Source organism: Staurois parvus, unplaced genomic scaffold (assembly GCF_062004578.1).
Source record: "Staurois parvus isolate SC_StPar_1 unplaced genomic scaffold, SC_StPar_1.0 ptg000228l, whole genome shotgun sequence".
NCBI classification, from domain to species: Eukaryota; Metazoa; Chordata; class Amphibia; order Anura; family Ranidae; genus Staurois; species Staurois parvus.
In genome coordinates, this window is record NW_028318024.1 from 269,533 (window position 1) to 293,660 (window position 24,128).

General features: G+C 46.1%; 1 protein-coding gene across 1 annotated transcript in view; it reads left to right on the top strand.

Annotated features, from left to right (window-relative positions):
- The window catches only part of CACNA1F (calcium voltage-gated channel subunit alpha1 F), a 208,067-nt gene that overhangs the window by 36,655 nt on the left and 147,284 nt on the right, over positions 1 to 24,128 (top strand). The window contains exons 5-9 of the mRNA XM_089679619.1: positions 5,717 to 5,856; positions 8,431 to 8,573; positions 12,443 to 12,595; positions 18,222 to 18,418; positions 21,767 to 21,870. Coding sequence (XP_089535745.1) covers positions 5,717 to 5,856; positions 8,431 to 8,573; positions 12,443 to 12,595; positions 18,222 to 18,418; positions 21,767 to 21,870 — 737 coding nt within the window. The remainder of the gene's footprint in view (positions 1 to 5,716; positions 5,857 to 8,430; positions 8,574 to 12,442; positions 12,596 to 18,221; positions 18,419 to 21,766; positions 21,871 to 24,128) is intronic.

Here is a 24,128-nt window from a genome sequence, read left to right on the forward strand (position 1 = left end):
ATATATCCCAACCACTATCAGGTGGAAAAGACGGAGCAGCCTTCACTCTCCACGTGCAACAATAAACCTTGGCCACCTATGACCCTGTCCCCCCTCGTTGGCCAGGTTTCCTTCCTAGGACCACTTTTGGTTGTTCCTGACCACTGGAGACCAGTAACATCCCACAAGAGCTGTAGTTTTGGAGTTGTTCTGATCCAGTCATCTAGCTATTGGACGTTCTTCCATGTCAAAGTCACTCAAATCCTTATGCTTGCCCATTTTTTCTGCTTTCAATTCATCAACTTCAGGGACAACATGTCCACTTCATGCCTAATATATCCCAACGACTATCAGGTGGAAAACACGGAGCAGCCTTCACTCTCCATGTGCAACAATAAACCTTGGCCACCCCTGACCCTGTCCCCAGTTGGCCAGGTTTCCTTCCTTGGACCACTTTTGGTTGTTCCTGACCACTGCAGACCAGGAACATCCCACAAGAGCTGCAGTTTTGGAGTTGTTCTGATCCAGTCATCTAGCTATTGGACGTTCTTCCCTGTCAAATTCACCCAAATCCTTCCGCTTGCCCATTTTTTCTGCTTTCAACACATCAACTTCAGGGACAACATGTCCACTTGCTGCCTAATATATCCCAACCACTATCATTTGGAAAACACGGAGCAGCCTTCACTCTCCACGTGCAACAATAAACCTTGGCCACCCATTACCCTGTCCCCCGTTGGCCAGGTTTCCTTCCTTGGACCACTTTTGGTTGTTCCTGACCACTGCAGACCAGGAACATCCCACAAGAACTGCAGTTTTGGAGTTCTGATCCTGTCATCTAGCTATTAGATTTTGTCCCCTGTCAAAGACACTCAAATCCTTCCGCTTGCCAATTTTTTCTGCTTTCAAATTCAGGGACAGCATGTCCACTTGCTGCCTAATATATCCCAACCACTATCAGGTGGAAAACACGGAGCAGCCTTCACTCTCCACGTGCAACAATAAACCTTGGCCACCCATGACCCTGTCCCCCCGTTGGCCAGGTTTCTTTCCTTGGACCACTTTTGGTTGTTCCTGACCACTGGAGACCAGGAACATCCCACAAGAGCTGCAGTTTTGGAGTTGTTCTGATCCAGTCATCTAGCTATTAGACTTTTTCAAATCCTTACGCTTGCCCATTTTGTCTGCTTTCAACCCATCAACTTCAGGAACAACATGTCCACTTGCTGCCTAATATATCCCAACGACTGTCAGGTTCCATTGTAATGAGATAACCAACGTTATTCAATGGTCAGAATGTTAGTGCTGATTGGTGAATATTTCAATAAGTTTTTCATATTGAATTAACTTGCATTTGGAGGTAATGGTTGTTGCAGTGACTGCACGTGAGTGGGGTCCCGTTCACACCGGCAGACATCACAGCACGTGGAATTAGAAGCCTTCGAGAGGGCAATGTGAAGACAGCTGGATTCCCCTCCCTCCCCGTCTGATTTACATGCTAAGCTCCCAGTGGTTATGGCTAATTTTAGACTGTTCAAGCAGTAATGAGTTTTAATCCATGTGGGTTTTCCCTGGAGGAGGGGTGGGGATCCCCTTGGCGTGAAGGAGGCGGTAGCGGGTGAGATGGGATTTTAGTGCTGGGATGGTTATGTAAGAATTATGTCTGTATTCAGTTATTATTATTTACATTCATTGGGTCAGCATGGTCCACATAACTTTGAAGAGAAGTATTTGCAGGAATTTATTTATTTTCTATATTTATATAGGGACAACAAAGTACAACTTGGTCCTCGCTGCCCTTGGAAGCTCACAATCCATAACACCCTCATACACAGGGGCGGACTGACCATTCGGGCACTCGGGCACTGCCCGAGGGCCCAGGGTCAGTAGGGGACCCCTTGAGATGCCCCTGGTACCTTTCATAGGCTTTTTAGGGTGTGGTTTGAGTGTGGGCGAGGACACAGGAGCCCCATGATCCCCTATGACCCAGGGGCCCCATGAGATCTCAGTCCACTCCTGCTCATACACACACACTAGTACAGACTAGGACCAGCTTTACAAGGGGAACCAATTATCCAGTCCAGTTTGGATTGATTTGACTTTGCCTAAAAAAATATGAAGCGCAACCCCCTGATTTACCTGGTTCTGTCCCAAAACGCTTCAGAAGCCGCCATTCACATGGGCAACAGTCCATTCACTCTGGGTCCATTAAACAGTCTAAAGGATATCTTTTTAGGATTTATCGCTTGTAACAGAACTTGTAACAGGAGAGGGTCTGGGGTGGTACTCCTGAAATGCTGACTTGTAATGAGAGGACACACCTCACTAGTTGCAACTTCTTTGAGCAGTCTTTAAACCACTTCCAGTCCGGACGCTTTCACCCCCCTTCCAGTACAGACACTTTCACCCCCTTCAAGTCCGGACACTTTCACCCCCTTCAAATCCGGACACTTTCACCCCCTTCAAATCCGGACACTTTCACCCCCCTTCCAGTCTGGACACTTTCACCCCCCTTCCAGTCTGGACACTTTCACCCCCTTCAAGTCCGGACACTTTCACCCCCTTCCAGTCCGGACACTTTTACCCCTTTCCAGTCCGGACACTTTCACCCCCCTTCCTGTCCGGACACTTTCACCCCCTTCCAGTCCGGACACTTTCACCCCCTTCCAGTCCGGACACTTTCACCCCCCTTCCAGTCCGGACACTTTCACCCCCTTGCAGTCCAGACACTTTCCCCCCTTCCAGTCCGGACACTTTCACCCCCTTCCAGTCCAGATACTTTTCCCCCCTTCCAGTCCGGACACTTTCACCCCCCTTCCAGTCCGGACACTTTCACCCCCTTCCAGTCCGGACACTTTGACCCCCTTCCAGTCCGGATACTTTCACCCTCTTCCAGTCTGGACGCTTTCACCCCCTTCCAGTCCGGACACTTTTCAGCTTTCAGCGCTATCACACTTTGAATGACAATTGCGCGGTCATGCAACACTGTACCCATATGAATTTTTTAGCATTTTTTTGAAACAGATAAAACTTTATTTTGGTGGTATTTATTCACCACTGGGATTTTATTTGTTTTGCTCTATAAATGAAAAAAATTTAAAAAAGTGTTTTTCTTAAAAAATTTTGCAAATAAATAATCTTTCCTCATAAATCTTGGCCAAAATGTATTCAGTTGTCTTTTTAGTAAAAACCAAATAACCCAAATTAGTTCATAACCAAAAATTATAATTTTTCAAAAACATTTTTTACATTTTAATTAAATTTTTTTAATATTATTAATTATTATTTTTTTTAAAACATACCGTTACCCTAGCAGTACACTGTACTACTTGTCGGGGTGATGAAGATTTTTTTTTTTCTTTTTTTACACTGATTGTTGTTACACCCATAAAGGCTATAAAATCAATCATTTCTCCTTCTCTCTGGCTGCATTCTTGCACCCATTGAGAAATACTGTGTGAGCTGTGATTGGTCACAGCTTGTCACATGGTACAAGGCTGTTGTGAATAGCCCTGTACCATGTGATCTTTGTGATCATTCACAGATTTTACTCGTGGTAAGCAAAGATGTCAGAAGTGACATCTTGCTTACTACTCTTCATGTGATCACTGATTGGCCAATCAGTGATCACATGATCGGGACCTCACACAGAGGTCCCGTACAGTGATCAGATCGCGGTGCTGTGCGCTCCCAGGGAGCACGCACAGCTTAAAATGGTGGGCGCCGTTTATGAACGGCAACCCGCTCCTGCACTGCTCCCGTTCAGCCGTTTATATACATGGGCCGGACGGGAAGTGGTTAAACCAGTAATCAAGGAGAAGGCCTGGAAAAGTAGGAAGGAAGGAGCGCCCGATGTCCAACGGAACACAAGTTTGGTGTTTATTGAAAGTGGCCACAAGTACATCAAGCCAACACATTTTGGGGGAAAGGTCTCACCTTCTTCAGGGATGTTTCTGCAAGTCATGATTGCTGTCCCTGCAACCACAGATGTCACTTTGTCAGCTTGTTTTCTGAAACCTTGCAAATAGATATCTGGCTTGGGGACCTTTCCCATTGGATAGCTTGCAGCAACAGCCCTGAAGAAGGGGGAGTCCATTCACTTGAAATTCGTTGGCTTGATGTACTTGTCACTACTTTCAATAGACTCCTTTTAACCTACCTTCAAACTCATATTACTTTGGACACCAGGCACTCCTTCCTTCCCACTTTTACAAGTCTACATGCAGAAACAACCATAAGGCTGTACCAAAAGGTAGCAGCCCAAGCCACAAGAGGGTTCACCACCAATATCTTTAATATTGGGCACAACCTACTGGAGGCATTTCTTTCTACTCACCCTCATTACCACCCATCCATGACTAGTGACCAATCTAGTCTGTCAAGCGTGGTCTCCAACACTGACAAGAGAAAGGCCAGAATTCAGACCCTGTGGGAGCAGTCTCGGAGAAAGAGCTACTGCTGGCACCCAAAAGAAGAGCAGCATACAGTCACTAGATTCTTGAGCTTGGATCAATACTCACAATTTCTTATGGCAGCTGCTTACCTCCCAGCTCCCCCCACACACTCTTCAGTGGGTCCTCCAGACCAAAACCTTAGCTCCAGAAGTAATTAGGAAAAGGCCCTCCAGCTCTGATATGACCATCAGCCGACATCAGCTGGACTGCCTCATCCATGGCTAGTGACTAATCTAGTCAGTCAAGCGTGGTCTCCAACGCTGACAAGGGAAAGGCCAGAATTCAGACCCTGTGGGAGCAGTCTCAGAGAAAGAGCTACTGCTGGCACCCAAAAGAAGAACAGCATGAAATCACTAGATTCTTGAGCTTGGATCAATACTCACAATTTCTCATGGCAGCTGCTTACCTCCCAGCTCCCCCCACACACTCTTCAGTGGGTCCTCCAGACCAAAACCTTAGCTCCAGAAGTAATTAGGAAAAGGCTCTCCAGCTCTGATATGACCATCAGCTGACTTCAGCTGGACTGCCTCAAAGAGGCAGCAGCCCCTGAGGCTGGAAACCTCTCCAGGAGGACTAGACCTCGACTGCTCCAGACCCCAGAATATTAATGTTCTCCTCCAGCCACCTACTGGGCACGCTTCCCCTGGGATTGACTGACGCACAATAGTTTTTCAGGCTACCTACTAGGCTTTTCCAGCCCTCTATTTTCTGAAAGCCTCCTGAATGCAGGGGAAAACAATCAAACTTACAGCCTGTGAAATCTAGAACAGCCCAAAGAAATCAATAGCTGCTCCAATGACTACAGAGAAGCCAAAAACGAAATGTACCTAGCATCCCATACTATGAGGGTGCTACAGATAGAACTGACTACGTAAGGGCTCATTTACATGAGCAGTGCTCTCCACTGCCTATCTATTGCCCCCGATGCCTCCTAAAAGCCCTTTTCTTTTTTGAAGCCAAAAAGGGATCCTCTTTTGAAATACTGCGCCACAACCTCGAGCCAAGCATTTCCATCAACTTGAAGGAGGGGCATTTGATGGCGGTGAATGCAAAGTATTCTCTGTTTGGACGAGATGGGGAGGTGGGGCGATGACGTCAGGTCTCTAGAGCTGAGGGGTTAGGGTTTGCATCTAGTTTAACTTTTGGAAAGCTCTGTTGTCCACCTTCTGCCATGTTGATAATAAGTAAAACTGCATATTTTTGAGAATTGTCGTTACTCATCCTGTGAGTATTTTCTAAAAGTCCCCCCATGACTTGGATATGCTTTGCTTGATGTGTAACAGGAACAAGTGGAATATATCTTCCTCATCATCTTCACTGTGGAAAGTTTCCTGAAGATCATTGCCTATGGACTGGTCCTGCACCCCAGTGCCTACATCAGAAACGGCTGGAACTTGTTGGATTTTGTCATTGTTGTTATTGGGTGAGCTCCGACACGATATCCTATACACCAATGTACTCCTATGACACACAATATGCAAACATCATACCTTAGATGCTCTTTAGACCTCATGCCCTCAGATGTTGAATGAAAGAATTGTTCTTTTTTCCCGTAGCTGTCAAACCAAATTGAACCTAGAAAGAGTAAGCAAAGGGCAAAGATCCCAACATTCCCTTGTTTGGAATGAAATTCCTCTATCCCTGGTTACTGCTCAGATATCCCTCTTTGGGTCTAGTACAGTCATTCTCAGCCAGGGTACCAAGGAACCCTAGAGTTCCTCAAGAGGTTCCCAGAGGTTCCTCAAGCTGTGGCAGATTGATCTCCCATATGATGATGGATGCATTGTATTGGAACCAATGCCATTCCTTTTAGTCAGTCATTCTCAACCACAGTACCAAGGAATCCTAGCGTTCCTCAAGAGGTTCCTCAAGCTGTGGCTGATTGATCTTCCATTTGATGATGGATGCATTGTACTGGAGCCAATGTCATTCTTTTTGGTCAGCCCTTTTTTTAACCAGGGTACCAATGAACCCTAGAGTTATTCAAGAGGTTTCTAGAGGCTCCAATGCCATTCCTTTTAGTCAGCCATTCTCAGCCAGGGTACCAAGGAACCCTAGAGTTCCTCAAGAGGTTCCTACAGGTTCCTCAAGCTGTGGCTGATTGATCTTCCATTTGATGATCAATGCATTGTACTGGAGCCAATGCCATTCTTTTTGGTCAGCCAATCTCAGCCAGGGTACCAAAGAACCCTAGAGTTCCTCAAGAGGTTCCTACAGGTTCCTCGAGCTGTGGCTGATTGATCTTCCATTTGATGATGGATGCATTGTACTGGAGACAATTCCTTTCTTTTTGGTCAGCCAATCTCAGCCAGGGTACCAAGAAACCCTAGAGTTCCTCAAGAGGTTCCTACGGGTTCCTCAAGCTGTGGCTGATTGATCTTCTATTTGATGATGGATGCATTGTACTGGAGCCAATGCCATTCTTTTTGGTCAGCCAATCTCAGCCAGGGTACCAAGAAACCCTAGAGTTCCTCAAGAGGTTCCTACAGGTTCCTCAAGCTGTGGCTGATTGATCTTCCATTTGATGATGGATGCATTGTACTGGAGCCAATGCCATTCTTTTTGGTCAGCCCTTTTTTAACCAGGGTACCAATGAACCCTAGCGTTATTCAAGAGGTTTCTATAGGTTCCAATGCCATTCCTTTTAGTTAGGCATTCTCAACCAGAGTACTAAGAAACCCTAGAGTTCTTCAATAGGTTGCTAAAGGTTCCTTGAGCTGTGGTTGATTGATCTCCCATTTGATGATGGGTGCATTGTACTGAAGCCAATGCCATTCTTTTTAGTCAGCCAATCTCAGCCAGGGTACCAGGGAACTCTAGCGTTCCTCAAGAGGTTCCTCAAGCTGTGGCTGATTGATCTTCCATTTGATGATGAATGCATTGTACTGGAGCCAATGTAATTCTTTTTGGTCTGCCCTTTTTTAACCAGGGTACCAATGAACCCTGGAGTTCCTCAAGAGCTTTCTAGAAGTCCCTCCAGCTGTGGCTGATTGATCTCCCATTTGATGATGGATGCATTGTACTAGAGCCAATGCCATTCTTTTTAGTCAGCCATTCTCAACCAGAGTACCAAGAAACCCTAGAGTTACTCAAGAGGTTGCTAGAGGTTCCTCGAGCTGTGGTTGATTTATTTCCCATTTGATGATGGATGCATTGTACTGGAGCCAATGTCATTCTTTTTGGTCAGCCATTCTCAGCCAGGGTACAAAGGAACCCTAGAGTTCCTCAAGAGCTTGCTAGAGGTTCCTCAAGCTGTGGCTGATTGATCCCCCATTTGATGATGGATGCATTGTACTGGAGCCAATGTCATTCTTTTTTTAGTCAGCCATGCTCATATAGGTTACCAAGGAACCCTAGAATTCCTCCAGAGGTTGCTAGGGGTTTCATTAGCTGTGTGGCTGGTTTATCTCCCATTTGATGGTGCCGGCATAGTCCTGCAACCAATGCCATTCTTTTGGTCTAATACAGTCATTCTCAACCAAAGAACCCTAGAATTTCTCCAGAGGTTGCTAGGGGTTCCTCGACCAGTGGCTGATTGGCCTCCCATTTGATGGTGCCCATGCCACTCTTTTTGGCCTAATACAGTTATTCACAACCAGGGTACCAAGAAGCCCTCCATAGTTTGCTAAGTGTGCCTTGTGCTGTGGCCAATCACCCTTCAATTTGATGGTGGCCAGATAGCTCTTGAACCAATGCCACTATGTTTGATCTGATACAGCCATTCTCAGCCAAGATACCAATGAACCCTAAAGTTCCTTAAAGGTTGCCAGAGGTTCCTTGAGCTGTGGCTGTATGATCTCCCCTTTGCTGTGTCCTCGTAGTTCCCAAAGCCAATGCCACTTGGCAAAGTCGGCAGCATGACATCAGTTCTCTCTTTCATGTTTCCAATGATCTATAGCAAAGTGAAAAGGAGAAGCCGATTGGTTGTCATGGACAAAAATGGCAGTCGTCCTTAGTAGTACTTCCGGTTATAACTCGATCTGTAATGTCTTTGCAGGCTCTTCAGTGTTGTTTTGGAACAGTTTTCCCATAAACAAGGAGATGCACATCACATGAGCGGGAAGCCTGGTGGGTTTGATGTGAAGGCGCTAAGAGCATTTCGTGTCCTGAGACCTCTGCGACTTGTGTCTGGCGTCCCAAGTAAGAAGTTATGGGTTCCATGTCTAGTGCGGGTGTCTTCCAGAATAGTTATTCTATCCTCTGTCAACTGCCACTTAGTCATCTTGTCCCCTCCACCATGTCTTTTTGTCCTTTCCCTCCCCATCCTTCCACCTCATCTTTACAACATTCTTACTAGTATTTCTTATGATCCCTCAGCCAACACCCTGTCAACTGTCACTTAGTCGTCTCATCCCCTCCACCATGTCTTTTGGGTCCTTTCCCTCCCCATCCTTCCACCTCATCTTTAGACCCTTCTTACTAGTATTTCTTACGATCCCTCAACCAATACCCTGTCAACTGTCACTTAGTCGTCTCATCCCCTCCACCATGTCTTTTGGGTCCTTTCCCTCCCCATCCTTCCACCTCATCTTTAGGCCCTTCTTACTAGTATTTCTTACGATCCCTCAACCAATACCCTGTCAACTGTCACTTAGTCATCTTGTCCCCTCCACCATGTCTTTTGGCCCTTTCCCTCCCCATCCATTTACCTCGTCTTTAGGCCCTTCTTACTAGTATTTCTTATGATCCCTCAGCCAATACCCTGTCAACTGTCACTTAGTCGTCTCATCCCCTCCACCATGTCTTTTGGGTCCTTTCCCTCCCCATCCTTCCTCCTCATCTTTAGGCCCTTCTTACTAGTATTTCTTATGATCCCTCAACCAATACCCTGTCAACTGTCACTTAGTCATCTTGTCCCCTCCACCATGTCTTTTGGTCCTTTCCCTCCCCATCCTTTCACCTCATCTTTAGGCCCTTCTTACTAGTATTTCTTACGATCCCTCAACCAATACCCTGTCAACTGTCACTTAGTCATCTTGTCCCCTCCACCATGTCTTTTGGCCCTTTCCCTCCCCTTCCTTCCACCTCATCTTTAGGCCCTTTTTACTAGTATTTCTTATGATCCCTCAACCAATACCCTGTCAACTGTCACCAATACTGCATGTTGAAATGCATTTTTACTACAAAATATATGAAAAATATTTTTAAAAATACATTTCATATATACTGTATGTCTTTAAAAATACAAATCGACATTTTTGGAATGCATTTACAAACATATGTAAAAATCTATGTTAAAATAACTTTTTTATATGTTAAAAAATTCTGAAGAATATATTTTAAAAAAATTATATTTTAAAAAATGTCTTTAAAAATACAAATCTACATTTTTTGAACGCATTTACAAATATATGTAAAAATCTATGTCAAAATGACTTTTTTATCTGTTAAATAAAATCTGAACAATATGTTTAAAAAATATATACTTTTAGAAATATTTATTTTTTAAATATATTCCTCAGATTTTTTTTAATATATTAAATAGTCATTTTAACATAGATTTTTATATATATTTGTAAACGCATTCAAAAAATGTAGATTTGTATTCTTAAAGGCATACAGTATATTTGAAAATGTATTTTTAAAAATATTTTTCATATATACTGTATATCTTTAAGAATACAAACATGCATTTCAACATACAGTGTGTTTATATATATATATATATATATATATATATATATATATATATATATTTATATATACACACATACATACATACATACATACACACACACACTGCATGTTGAAATGTGATTTTTAGACATTACAAAATATATGAAAAATATTTTTAAAAATATATATTTTTTAAATATATTCTTCAGATTTTTTTTTAATATATAAAAAAGTCATTTTTAACATATATTTTTACATGTGTTTGTAAATGCATTCCAAAAATGTAGATTAGTGTTCTTAAACACATACTGTATATTTGAAATGTATTTTTAAAAATATTTTTCATATACTTTGTAATAAAAACGCATTTCAACATGCAATATATATATATATATTCTGCATGTTGAATGAGTTTTTATATATTACAAACTATATGAAAAATATTTTAAAAAATATATATTTTTTAAATATATTCTTCAGACATACAGTATATTTGAAATGTATTTTTAAAAATATATTTCATATATTTTGTAATAAAAACGCATTTCAACATGCAGTATATATATATATATATATATATATATATATATTGCATGTTGAAATGAGTTTTTTATATATTACAAAATAAATGAAAAATATTTTTAAAAATAAATATTTTTTAAATATATTCTTCAGATTTTTTTTAACATATAAAAAAGCCATTTTAACATATATTTCACATATATTTGTAAATGCATTCCAAAAATGTAGTATTTGTATTTTTAAAGCCATACAGTATATTTGAAATGTATTTTTAAAAATATTTTTCATATATTTTGTAATAAAAACGCATTTCAACATGCAATATATTAATATATATATATATATATATATATATATATATATATTTTGCATGTTGAAATTGTTTTTTTATATATTACAAAATAAATGAAAAATATATTTAAAAATATGTATTTTTTAAATATATTCATCAGATTTTGTTTTAACATATAAAAAAGCCATTTTAACATATATTTTACATATATTTGTAAATGCATTCCAAAAATGTAGTATTTGTATTTTTAAAGCCATACAGTATATTTGAAAATGTATTTTTCATATATTTTTTAATAAAAACGCATTTCAACACGCAGTGTGTGTGTGTGTATATATATATATATATATATATATATATATATATATATATATATACTGCATGTTGAAATGAGTTTTTTATATATTACAAAAGATATGAAAAATATTTTTAAAAATACATTTCAAATACACTGTATGTCTGAAGAATATATTTAAAAAATATATATTTTTAAAAATATTTTTCACATAGTTTGTAATATATAAAAAACTCATTTCAACATGCAGAATATATACATATACTGCATGTTGAAATGCATTTTTATTGCAAAATATATGAAAAATATTTTGAAAAATACATTTCAAATATACTGTACGTCTTGAAGAACACTAATCTACATTTTTGGAATGCATTTACAAACGTGTAAAAATATATGTTAAAATTACTTTTTTATATATTAAAACAAAATCTGAAGAATATATTTAAAAAATATATATTTGTAAAATTTATATATATATATATATATATATATATATACTGCATGTATATATATACTACTACATGTTGAAATGCGTTTTTTAATATTACAAAATATATGAAAAATATTTAGAAAAATACATTTCAAATATACTGTATGTCTGAAGAATATATTTAATAAATATATATTTTTAAAAATATTTATCATATATTTTGTAATATATAAAAAACTAATTTCAACATGCAGTATATATATATATATATTTATATATATTGAAATATATTTTGAAATATATTGAATACGGACAAAATTGTAGCATTTCAAATGTATGTCAATATATTTGGGAAGAATATTTTAAAAATATATTTCACATATATTTTTCTTCCATGTGGATTATGGAGCTTCAAAGAGGGCGAGTTGTTGGTGTCGCTTAGCTAATGCCTCTGTGACTGAATTTGCCAATTTATTTTCCGCGTTGCGAGGTGAAAGGTTATGACCGCATATACAGTTTCCGGGTAAAAATGGCGGCTGATAACCGTAAGCGCGGTCGACTGACCGAAAGAGACCGAAGGATTGTGACCTGGAATAGGAAAACAACAAAAGTGACTGCATAGCTCAGTCTCAGTCTTCACAGGATGGAGATTGAGTTCTGCAGTCACACCGGCTTCTGTCCAACGGGCATGCTGGAAAAGCAGAAATCGATCAACGCTTGCAGCCAATGGCTGTGAGCTCTGATCTGTGTATTCTAATGGGGGATTTTGTTGATGGGGAGATGTGTATTTTTTGTTTGATCCTCTGTGTGCGTCCCTTGCTTTACGCTGCGCCTGTTGTTTTTTCTTGCAGGTTTACACATTGTGCTGAACTCCATCATGAAGGCCATGGTCCCTCTACTGCACATCGCTCTCCTCGTCTTGTTCGTCATCATCATTTACGCCATCATTGGGCTGGAACTCTTCATTGGGCGGATGCACAAAACCTGCTTCTACATCGCATCAGGTAAGTCGGGACCCTCGAGATCCTTCCAGGACTGAAGATTCTGGCAGAAAAACCCCAAATATGTATTTTTTGACACTTTCACCCCCTTCCAGTCCGGACACTTTCCCCCCCTTCCAGTCCGGACACTTTCACCCCCTTCCAGTCCAGATGCTTTCACCCCCTTCCAGTCCGGACACTTTCCCCCCCTTCCTGTCCGGACACTTTCACCCCCTTCCAGTCCGGACGTTTTCACCCCCTTCCAGTCCGGACGCTTTCACCCCCTTCCAGTCCGGACACTTTCACCTCCTTCCAGTCCGGACACTTTCACCCCCTTTGCAGTCCAGACACTTTCACCTCCTTCCTGTCTGGACGCTTTCACTCCCTTCCAGTCCGGACACTTTCACTCCCTTCCAGTCCGGACACTTTCACTCCCTTCCAGTCCGGACACTTTCACCCCCTTCCAGTCCGGACACTTTCCCCCCCTTCCAGTCCAGACACTTTCACCCCCTTCCAGACCGGACACTTTCCCCCCTTCCTGTCCGGACGCTTTCACTCCCTTCCAGTCCGGACACTTTCACCTCCTTCCAGTCCGGACACTTTCACCCCCCTTCCAGTCCGGACACTTTCACCCCTTTCCAGTCCGGACACTTTCACCCCCTTCCAGTCCGGACACTTTCCCCCCCTTCCAGTCCGGACACTTTCACCTCCTTCCAGTCCGGACACTTTCACCCCCCTTCCAGTCCGGACACTTTCACCCCCTTCCTGTCCGGACACTTTCCCCCCTTCCTGTCCGGACACTTTCCCCCCTTCCAGTCCGGACACTTTCCCCCCTCCTGTCCGGACACTTTCTCCCTCTTCCAGTCCGGACACTTTCACCCCTTCCAGTCCGGACACTTTCACCCGCTTCCAGTCCAGATGCTTTCACCCGCTTCCAGTCCAGATGCTTTCACCCGCTTCCAGTCCAGATGCTTTCACCCCCTTCCAGTCCGGACGCTTTCACCCCCTTCCAGTCCGGACACTTTCCCCCCTTCCAGTCCGGACGCTTTCCCCCCCTTCCAGTCCGGACACTTTCCCCCCTTTCCAGTCCGGACACTTTCCCCCCCTTCCAGTCTGGACTCTTTCACCCCCTTCCAGTCCAGATGCTTTCACCCCCTTCCAGTCCGGACACTTTCACCCCCTTCCAGTCCGGACACTTTCACCCCCTTCCATTCCAGACACTTTCACCCGCTTCCAGTCCAGATGCTTTCACCCCCTTCCAGTCCGGACACTTTCCCCCCCTTCCATTCCAGACACTTTCACCCCCTTCCAGTCCGGACACTTTCACCCCCCTTCCAGTCCGGACACTTTCCCCCCCTTCCAGTCCGGACGCTTTCACCCCCCTTCCAGTCCGGACGCTTTCACCCCCCTTCCAGTCCGGACACTCCCCCCCCTTCCAGTCCGGAAACACTTTCACCCCCTTCCAGTCCGGACCAATTTTCAGCTTTCAGCACTGTCACACTTTGAATGACAATTGCACGGTCATGCAACACTGGACCCATATGAATTTGTTAGCATTTTTTTGAGACAGATAAAGCTTTATTTTGGTGGTATTTATTCAGCACTGGGATTTTTATTTTTTTCCTATATAAATGAAAAATCCAAACATTTTTTTAAAAAGTATTTTTCTTAGAAAATTTTGCAAATAAATAATATTTCATCATAAATCTTGGCCAAAATTTATTCCGTTATCTTTTTAGTAAAAAAAAAACCCAAATTAGTTTATAACCAAAAATTATAATTTTTCAAAAACATTTTTTACATTTTTATTTTTTTTTATATTATTATTTATGTTTTTGGGTTTTTTTTTTACATACCGTCACCCTAGCAGTACAAGGTCACCATGGTGACACTGTACTACTTGTGGGGGTGATGAAGATTTTTTTTTTTTTTTTTTACACCGATTGCTTTTACACCCATAAAGGCTGTAAAAGCAATAATTTCTCCTTCTCTCTGTCTGCATTCTTGCAGCCATTGAGAAATACTGTGTGAGCTGTGATTGGTCACATCTTGTCACATGGTACAAGGCTGTTGTGAATGGCTCTGTACCATGTGACCTCGGTGATCATTCACAGATTTCACACGTAGTAAGCAATGATGTCAGAAGTGACATCTTGCTTACTACTCTTCATGTGATCACTGATTGGTTGTATATAAATGGCCGGATGGTAGCAGTGCAGGGGCGGGTGGCGCTTATAAACGGCCTCCCCACCCCCTGCTTGTGCGCGCTCCCTGGGAGCGCACAGCACCACGATCCGGTGCCCACTGTGTCCTCCTTGGCCAATCAGTGATCACATGCAGAGTAGTAAGCAAGATGTCACTTCTGACATCATTGCTTACTACGTGTGAAATCTGTGAATGATCACAGAGATCACATGGTACAGGGCTATTCACAACAGCCTTGTACCATGTGACAAGCTGTGACCAATCACAGCTCTCACAGTATTTCTCAATGGCTGCAAGAATGCAGCCAGAGAGAAGGAGAAATTATTGCTTTTACAGCCTTTATGGGTGTAAAAGCAATCAGTGTAAAAAAAAAAAAATCTTCATCACCCCCCACAAGTAGTACAGTGTCACCATGGTGACTGCACTGCTAGGGTGACAGTATGTAAAAAAAAAAATAATATAAAAAAAATAAAAGAAAAATGTGTACAAATTATAATTTGTGGTTATAAACTAATTTTGGTTATTTTTGTTTTTACTAAAAATATAACGGGATACATTTTGGCCGAGATTTATGATGAAATATTATTTATTTGCAAAATTGTATAAGAAAAACACTTTTTTTCAAAATTTTTGGACTTTTTCATTTACATAGCAAAAAAATAAAAATCCCGGCGGTGAATAAATACCACCAAAATAAAGTTTTATCTGTTTAAAAAAATGCTAAAAAATTCATACGGGTACAGTGTTGCATGACCGCGCAATTGTCATTCAAAGCGTGATAGCGCTGAAATCGGGAAATTGGCCTAGGCAGGAAGGGGGTGAAAGTGTCCGGACTGAAAGGGGGGGGGAAAGTGTCCGGACTGGAAGCGGGGTGAAAGTGTCCGGACTGGAAGGGGGGGAAAGTGTCCGGACTGGAAGGGGGGGAAAGTGTCCGGACTGGAAGGGGGGGAAAGTGTCCGGACTGGAAGGGGGTGAAAGTGTCCGGACTGGAAGGAGGTGAAAGTGTCCGGACTGGAAGGGGGGAAAGTGTCAGGACTGGAAGGGGGGGAAAGTGTCCGCACTGGAAGGGGGGGAAAGTGTCCGGACTGGAAGGGGGTGAAAGTGTCCGGACTGGAAGGGGGGGAAAGTGTCCGGACTGGAAGGGGGGGAAAGTGTCCGGACTGGAAGGGGGGGAAAGTGTCCGGACTGGAAGGGGGGGAAAGTGTCCGGACTGGAAGGGGGGGAAAGTGTCCGGACTGGAAGGGGGTGAAAGTGTCCGGACTGGAAGGGGGGAAAGTGTCCGGACTGGAAGGGGGGGAAAGTGTCCGGACTGGAAGGGGGGGAAAGTGTCCAGACTGGAAGGGGGGGAAAGTGTCCAGACTGGAAGGGGGGAAAGTGTCCAGACTGGAAGGGGGGAAAGTGTCCGGACTGGAAGGGGGGGAAAGTGTCCGGACTGGAAGGGGGTGAAAGTGTCCGGACTGGAAGGAGGTGAAAGTGTCCGGACTGGAAGGGGGGGAAAGTGTCCGGACTGGAAGGGGGGGAAAGTGTCCAGACTGGAAGGGGGTGAAAGTGTCCAGACTGGAAGGGGGTGAAAGTGTCCGGACTGGAAGGGGGTGAAAGTGTCCGGACTGGAAGGGGGGTGAAAGTGTCCGGACTGGAAGGGGGGGAAAGTGTCCGGACTGGAAGGGGGGTGAAAGTGTCCGGACTGGAAGGAGGTGAAAGTGTCCGGACTGGAAGGGGGTGAAAGTGTCCGGACTGGAAGGGGGGGAAAGTGTCCGGACTGGAAGGGGGGGAAAGTGTCCGGACTGGAAGGGGGGTGAAAGTGTCCGGACTGGAAGGGGGGTGAAAGTGTCCGGACTGGAAGGGGGGTGAAAGTGTCCGGACTGGAAGGGGGGTGAAAGTGTCCGGACTGGAAGGGGGGGAAAGTGTCCGGACTGGAAGGGGGGTGAAAGTGTCCGGACTGGAAGGGGGTGAAAGTGTCCGGACTGGAAGGAGGTGAAAGTGTCCGGACTGGAAGGGGGGGAAAGTGTCCGGACTGGAAGGGGGGGAAAGTGTCCGGACTGGAAGTGGTTAATAGCAAAAAGTCAAAAATATTGTTTTTTTTTCTCAAAATTGTCTTTTTTTTTGCAGCATACATTTTGACCTAATTTTATGATGAAACTTTATTTTGATTTTTTTTACTGGACATGTTTAATAGAAAATAATAAATAATAATTAATAGCGCAAAAAATAAAAAAAAAGCGCAGAGGCGATCAAATACCACCGAAAGAAAGCTCTATTTATGGGAAAAAAAAGAACATAAATTTCATTTGGGTGCAGTGTTGCACGACCGCGCAATTGTCAGTTAAAGTAACGCAGCGCTGTATTGCCAAAAATGGCCGAGTCGGGGATGGGGGGGGGGGTGGTGAATCCTCTGGAGGTGGGGTGAATCCTGTGGAGGGGGGTTGAATCCTCTAGAGGAGGGGGGAATCCTCTGGAGGGGGGTGAATCCTCTGGAGGGTAGGGTAAATCCCCTAGAGGGGGAGTGAATCTTCTGGGGGGGGGGTGAATCCTCTAGGGGGGGTAAATCCTCCTGAGAAGGGTGAATCCTCTGGTCGGGGGGTGAATTCTGTAGGGGGGTGAATCCTCTGGAGGGGAGGGTAAATCCTCTAGGGTGGGGGGGGGTGAATCCTCTGGGGGGGTGAATCCTCTGGAGGGGGGGTGAATCCTCTAGCGGGGGGTGAATCATCTGGAGGGAGGGTGAATCCTGTGGAGGGGGGGTGAATCCTGTGGAGGGGGGGTGAATCCTCTTGAGGGGGGGTTAAATCCTCTGGAGGGGGGGTGAATCCTCTGGAGGGGGGGTGAATCCTCTGGAGGTGGGGTGAATCCTCTAGCGGGGGGTGAATCATCTGGAGGGGGGGTGAATCCTGTGGAGGGGGGGTGAATCCTGTTGAGGTGGGGTGAATCCAGTGGAGGGGGGGTTGAATCCTCTGGAGGGGGGGTGAATCCTCTGGAGGTGGGGTGAATCCTCTGGAGGGGGTTGAATCCTGTGGAGGTGGGGTGAATCCTGTGGAGGGGGGGTTGAATCTTCTAGGGGGGGTGAATCCTCTGGAGGGGGGTGAATCCTCTGGAGGGGGTTGAATCCTGTGGAGGGGGGTGAATTCTGTGGAGGGGGGGTGAATCCTGTTGAGGGAGGGTGAATCCTCTTGAGGTGGGGTGAATCCAGTGGAGGGGGGGTTGAATCCTCTGGAGGGGGGGTGAATCCTCTGGAGGGGGTTGAATCCTCTGGAGGGGGGGTGAATCCTCTGGAGGGGGGGTTGAATCCTCTGGAGGGGGGGTGAATCCTCTGGAGGGGGTTGAATCCTCTGGAGGGGGGGTGAATCCTCTGGAGGGGGGGTGAATCCTCTGGAGGGGTTAAATGCCATTTTCTACTGTAATCCCGTGTTATTCGAAGCTGACGTGTCCTCTATCTCTCTTCCATTCACAGAACTGCCCGCGGAGGAGGAGCCTGCGCCCTGCGCGTTCTCCGGCCACGGGAGGGAATGTCATGTGAACAGCACGGAGTGCCGCGGCAAGTGGGAGGGGCCCAACGGCGGCATCACCAACTTCGACAATTTCTTTTTCGCCATGTTGACCGTCTTCCAGTGCATCACCATGGAGGGCTGGACGGATGTCCTGTACTGGGTGAGATGTGTGCAGCGCGTGAATCCCGACACCGTTCCTTCAGTCCCGTCCCCCGACTCTTGTTTCTTTATACCCCTGATAGAAACGCCGGGGCCCCATACAGCAAACCTGAAAGGGCCCCCCCCCCCAATTAAAAAAAAAACACCAAAAACCCGTTAGGAATGAACACAGTGAGTGATCTGTACTGATCACTCATTGTGTTCATTCAGGAAAGGAAGGGGCTGGTCAATGTGACATTTTTCATTGCTTCAGTAATGCTGATATAATAAACCAATAAAGACAATAAAAGACACAACAAGGACCCTCTCTTTGTATTTCTTCTTCTTTCATTCCTCCCCAATGATGGGGCACTATTCCTCCCACTGACACCAATGATGGGGCACTATTCCTCCCACTGACACCAATGATGGGACACTATTCCTCCCACTGACACCAATGATGGGGCACTATTCCTCCCACTGATACCAATGATGGGGCACTATTCCTCCCACTGACACCAATGATGGGGCACTATTCCTCCCACTGACACCAATGATGGGGCAATATTCCTCCCACTGACACCAATGATGGGGCACTATTCCTCCCACTGACAGCAATGATGGGGCACTATTCCTCCCACTGACACCAATGATGGGCACTATTCCTCCCACTGATACCAATGATGGGGCACTATTCCTCCCACTGACAGCAATGATGGGGCACTATTCCTCCCACTGACACCAATGATGGGGCACTATTCCTCCCACTGACACCAATGATGGGGCACTATTCCTCCCACTGATACCAATGATGGGGCACTATTCCTCCCACTGACACCAATGATGGGGCACTATTCCTCCCACTGACACCAATGATGGGGCACTATTCCTCCCACTGATATCAATGATGGGGCACTATTCCTCCCACTGATATCAATGATGGGGCACTATTCCTCCCACTGACACCAATGATGGGACACTATTCCTCCCACTGACACCAATGATGGGGCACTATTCCACCCACTGACACCAATGATGGGGCACTATTCCTCCCACTGACACCAATGATGGGGCACTATTCCTCCCACTGATACCAATGATGGGGCACTATTCCTCCCACTGACACCAATGATGGGGCACTATACCTCCCACTGACACCAATGATGGGGCACTATTCCTGCCACTGACACCAATGATGGGGCACTATTCCTCCCACTGAGACCAATGATGGGGCACTATTCCTGCCACTGACACCAATGATGGGGCACTATTCCTCCCACTGACACCAATGATGGGGCACTATTCCTCCCACTGATACCAATGATGGGGCACTATTCCTCCCACTGACACCAATGATGGGGCACTATTCCTCCCACTGATACCAATGATGGGGCACTATTCCTCCCACTGATATCAATGATGGGGCGCTATTCCTCCCACTGACACCAATGATGGGGCACTATTCCTCCCACTGACACCAATGATGGGGCACTATTCCTCCCACTGACACCAATGATGGGACACTATTCCTCCCACTGATATCAATGATGGGGCACTATTCCTCCCACTGACACCAATGATGGGGCACTATTCCTCCCACTGACACCAATAATGGGGCACTATTCCTCCCACTGATACCAATGATGGGGCACTATTCCTCCCACTGACACCAATGATGGGGCATTATTCCTCCCACTGATACCAATGATGGGGCACTATTCCTCCTACTGACAGCAACGATGAGGCACTATTCCACCCACTGACACCAACAATGGGGCAATATTCCTCCCACTGATACCAATGATGGGGCACTATTCCTCCCACTGACACCAATGATGGGGCACTATTCCTCCCACTGACACCAATGATGGGGCACTATTCCTGCCACTGACACCAATGATGGGGCACTATTCCTCCCACTGACACCAATGATGGGGCACTATTCCTGCCACTGACACCAATGATGGGGCACTATTCCTCCCACTGACACCAATGATGGGGCACTATTCCTCCCACTGACACCAATGATGGGGCACTATTCCTCCCACTGACACCAATGATGGGGCACTATTCCTCCCACTGATACCAATGATGGGGCACTATTCCTCCCACTGACACCAATGATGGGGCATTATTCCTCCCACTGACACCAATGATGGGGCACTATTCCTCCCACTGACACCACTCATGGGGCACTATTCCTCCCACTGACATCAATGATGGGGCACTATTCCTCTCACTGACACCAATGATGGGGCACTATTCCTCCCACTGACACCAATGATGGGGCACTATTCCTCCCACTGACACCAATGATGGGGCACTATTCCTGCCACTGACACCAATGATGGGGCACTATTCCTCCCACTGACACCAATGATGGGGCACTATTCCTGCCACTGACACCAATGATGGGGCACTATTCCTCCCACTGACACCAATGATGGGGCACTATTCCTCCCACTGACACCAATGATGGGGCACTATTCCTCCCACTGACACCAATGATGGGGCACTATTCCTCCCACTGACACCAATGATGGGGCACTATTCCTCCCACTGACACCAATGATGGGGCACTATTCCTCCCACTGATACCAATGATGGGGCACTATTCCTCCCACTGACACCAATGATGGGGCATTATTCCTCCCACTGACACCAATGATGGGGCACTATTCCTCCCACTGACACCAACGATGGGGCACTATTCCTCCCACTGACACCAATGATGGGACACTATTCCTCCCACTGCATCAATGATGGGGCACTATTCCTCTCACTGACACCAATGATGGGGCACTATTCTTCCCACTGACACCAATGATGGGGCACTATTCCTCCCACTGACACCAATGATGGGGCACTAATCCTCCCACTGACACCAATCATGGTGCACAATTCCTCGCACTGATACCAATTTGGGGTATTGTTACAGACAGGACATTTTCTACTCCCATTATCGTCAGTCCAGCCCCTCCAAAGTCTGAACCCCTAGCCACCCCTGATGGAACCCAAGAGGAAGAAGGTCCCCAATATGGAGGGGAGGGGGGGGCAGAATGACACCCTTCCAGTTATGCCACTGGCTCTGCAGTAAACTGGCCCTTTTTTTAGAAAGTTTGGAGACCCCTTTTTTAAAGGATTTTGGAACCATAGTGGGAGGAAGAACAGCCTACATATTCATGGAACTCCATCCAATCTCTGGGGAGGTGTGCCCAGTAGGTGGTGAGGGAGCCTATAAATATTTGTTGGGTTGTTTCTGGCCTTGGAACCCCCTTTAGTCATTGTGCCCATATGGGGTCCTAGAAGGAACCACGGACGTGTCACCAGCTCTATATAACGGACATTTCTACTCTTTTGCGCTTTTCAGATGCAGGACGCCATGGGCCACGAGCTCCCCTGGGTTTACTTTGTCAGCTTGGTTATTTTTGGATCCTTCTTCGTCTTGAACCTTGTGTTGGGTGTCTTGAGCGGGTAAGTGACCTTCATCAGGGGCTCACAAAATACAAGTCAACGGGACAACTGTACTGTGTAAAAAGGCTGTTTGATCCTGTCTTCTCTGATCCTCCCCTTCTTCTACTGTCCCCAGTCCTTCTGCTGATAGATTAGATCCTTGGGGGCAAGCTGCACATACTCAGTTTTTTCTTCCTTGGGAGAGTGCATGTGATCAGCACAGGGCCAATCAGCGGCCTCCAGACAGAGAGTCAGGGGTCATGCAGCCTCATAGGACAAGCGGGGGAGAATGAAAACTCTTCCTACAAGCTTTAACCAGTGCTCTGCTGGACACTGATAGAAGTCACACGACTGCTCTAACTGCTGATGAGAAAAGGTATTTAGCAGTTTATATTTACTAAAATAATTGCATTTCCATGTTGTATGTACTGTGGGAGCGCGGATATAGTGACTGCAGGGTCCGGGGAGAGCGGATATAGTGAATGCGGGGTCCGGGGAGAGCGGATATAGTGAATGCGGGGTCCGGGGAGAGCGGATATAGTGAATGCCGGGTCCGGGGAGAGCGGATATAGTGAATGCCGGGTCTGGGGAGAGCGGATATAGTGAATGCGGGGTCCGGGGAGAGCGGATATAGTGAATGCCGGGTCCGGGGAGAGCGGATATAGTGAATGCCGGGTCCGGGGAGAGCGGATATAGTGAATGCCGGGTCTGGGGAGAGCGGATATAGTGAATGCGGGGTCCGGGGAGAGCGGATATAGTGAATGCAGGGTCCGGGGAGTGCGGATATAGTGAATGCGGGGTCCGAGGAGAGCGGGTATAGTGAATGCGGGGTCCGGGGAGAGCGGATATAGTGAATGCGGGGTCCGGGGAGAGCGGATATAGTGAATGCGGGGTTCGGGGAGAGTGGATATAGTGAATGCAGGGTCCGGGGAGAGCGGATATAGTGAATGCAGGGTCCGGGGAGAGCGGATGTAGTGAATGCAGGGTCCGGGGAGAGCGGATATAGTGAATGCAGGGTCCAGGGAGAGTGGATATAGTGAATGCAGGGTCCGGGGAGAGCGGATATAGTGAATGCGGGGTCTGGGAGAGCTGATATAGTGAATGCAGGGTCTGGGAGAGCGGATATAGTGAATGCGGGGTCCGAGGAGAGCAGATATAGTGAATGCAGGGTCTGGGAGAGCGGATATAGTGAATGCGGGGTTCGGGGAGAGCGGATATACTGAATGCGGGGTCCGGGGAGAGCGGATATAGTGAATGCGGGGTCCGGGGAGAGCGGATATAGTGAATGCGGGGTCCGGGGAGAGCGGATATAGTGAATGCAGGGTCCGGGGAGAGCGGATATAGTGAATGCGGGGTCCGGGGAGAGCGGATATAGTGAATGCTGGGTCCGAGGAGAGCAAATATAGTGAATGCGGGGTCCGGGGAGAGCGGATATAGTGAATGCGGGGTCCAGGGAGACCGGATATAGTGAATGCAGGGTCCGGGGAGAGCGGATATAGTGAATGCAGGGTCCGGGGAGAGCGGATATAGTGAATGCGGGGTCTGGGGAGAGCGGATATAGTGAATGCGGGGTCCGGGGAGAGCGGATATAGTGAATGCGGGGTCCGGGGAGAGCTGATATAGTGAATGCAGGGTCTGGGAGAGCGGATATAGAGAATGCGGGTCCGAGGAGAGCGGATATAGTGAATGCGGGGTCTGGGAGAGCGGATATAGTGAATGCGGGGTCCGGGGAGAGCGGATATACTGAATGCGGGGTCCGGGGAGAGCGGATATACTGAATGCGGGGTCCGGGGAGAGCGGATATAGTGAATGCGGGGTCCGGGGAGAGCGGATATAGTGAATGCAGGGTCCGGGGAGAGCGGATATAGTGAATGCGGGGTCCGAGGAGAGCGGATATAGTGAATGCAGGGTCCGGGGAGAGAGGATATAGTGAATGCGGGGTCCGGGGAGACCGGATATAGTGAATGCAGGGTCCGGGGAGAGCGGATATAGTGAATGCGGGGTCCGGGGAGAGCGGATATAGTGAATGCGTGGTCCGGGGAGAGCGGATATAGTGAATGCAGGGTCCGAGGAGAGCGGATATAGTGAATACGGGGTCCAAGGTTTAGTAACACTTTAAGTGTAGGAATGGTGCCCCAACTTTGGTTTCACTGGGAAAAATAATGTTCCAAGGGCCGGGTAAAGGCAAGCAAATGGCCACATTCAGCCCCTGGGCCGCAATTTGGAGACCACTGCTCTAGGAGATTGAGTGACACCGGCACCTCAAAAAGGGGGAATGT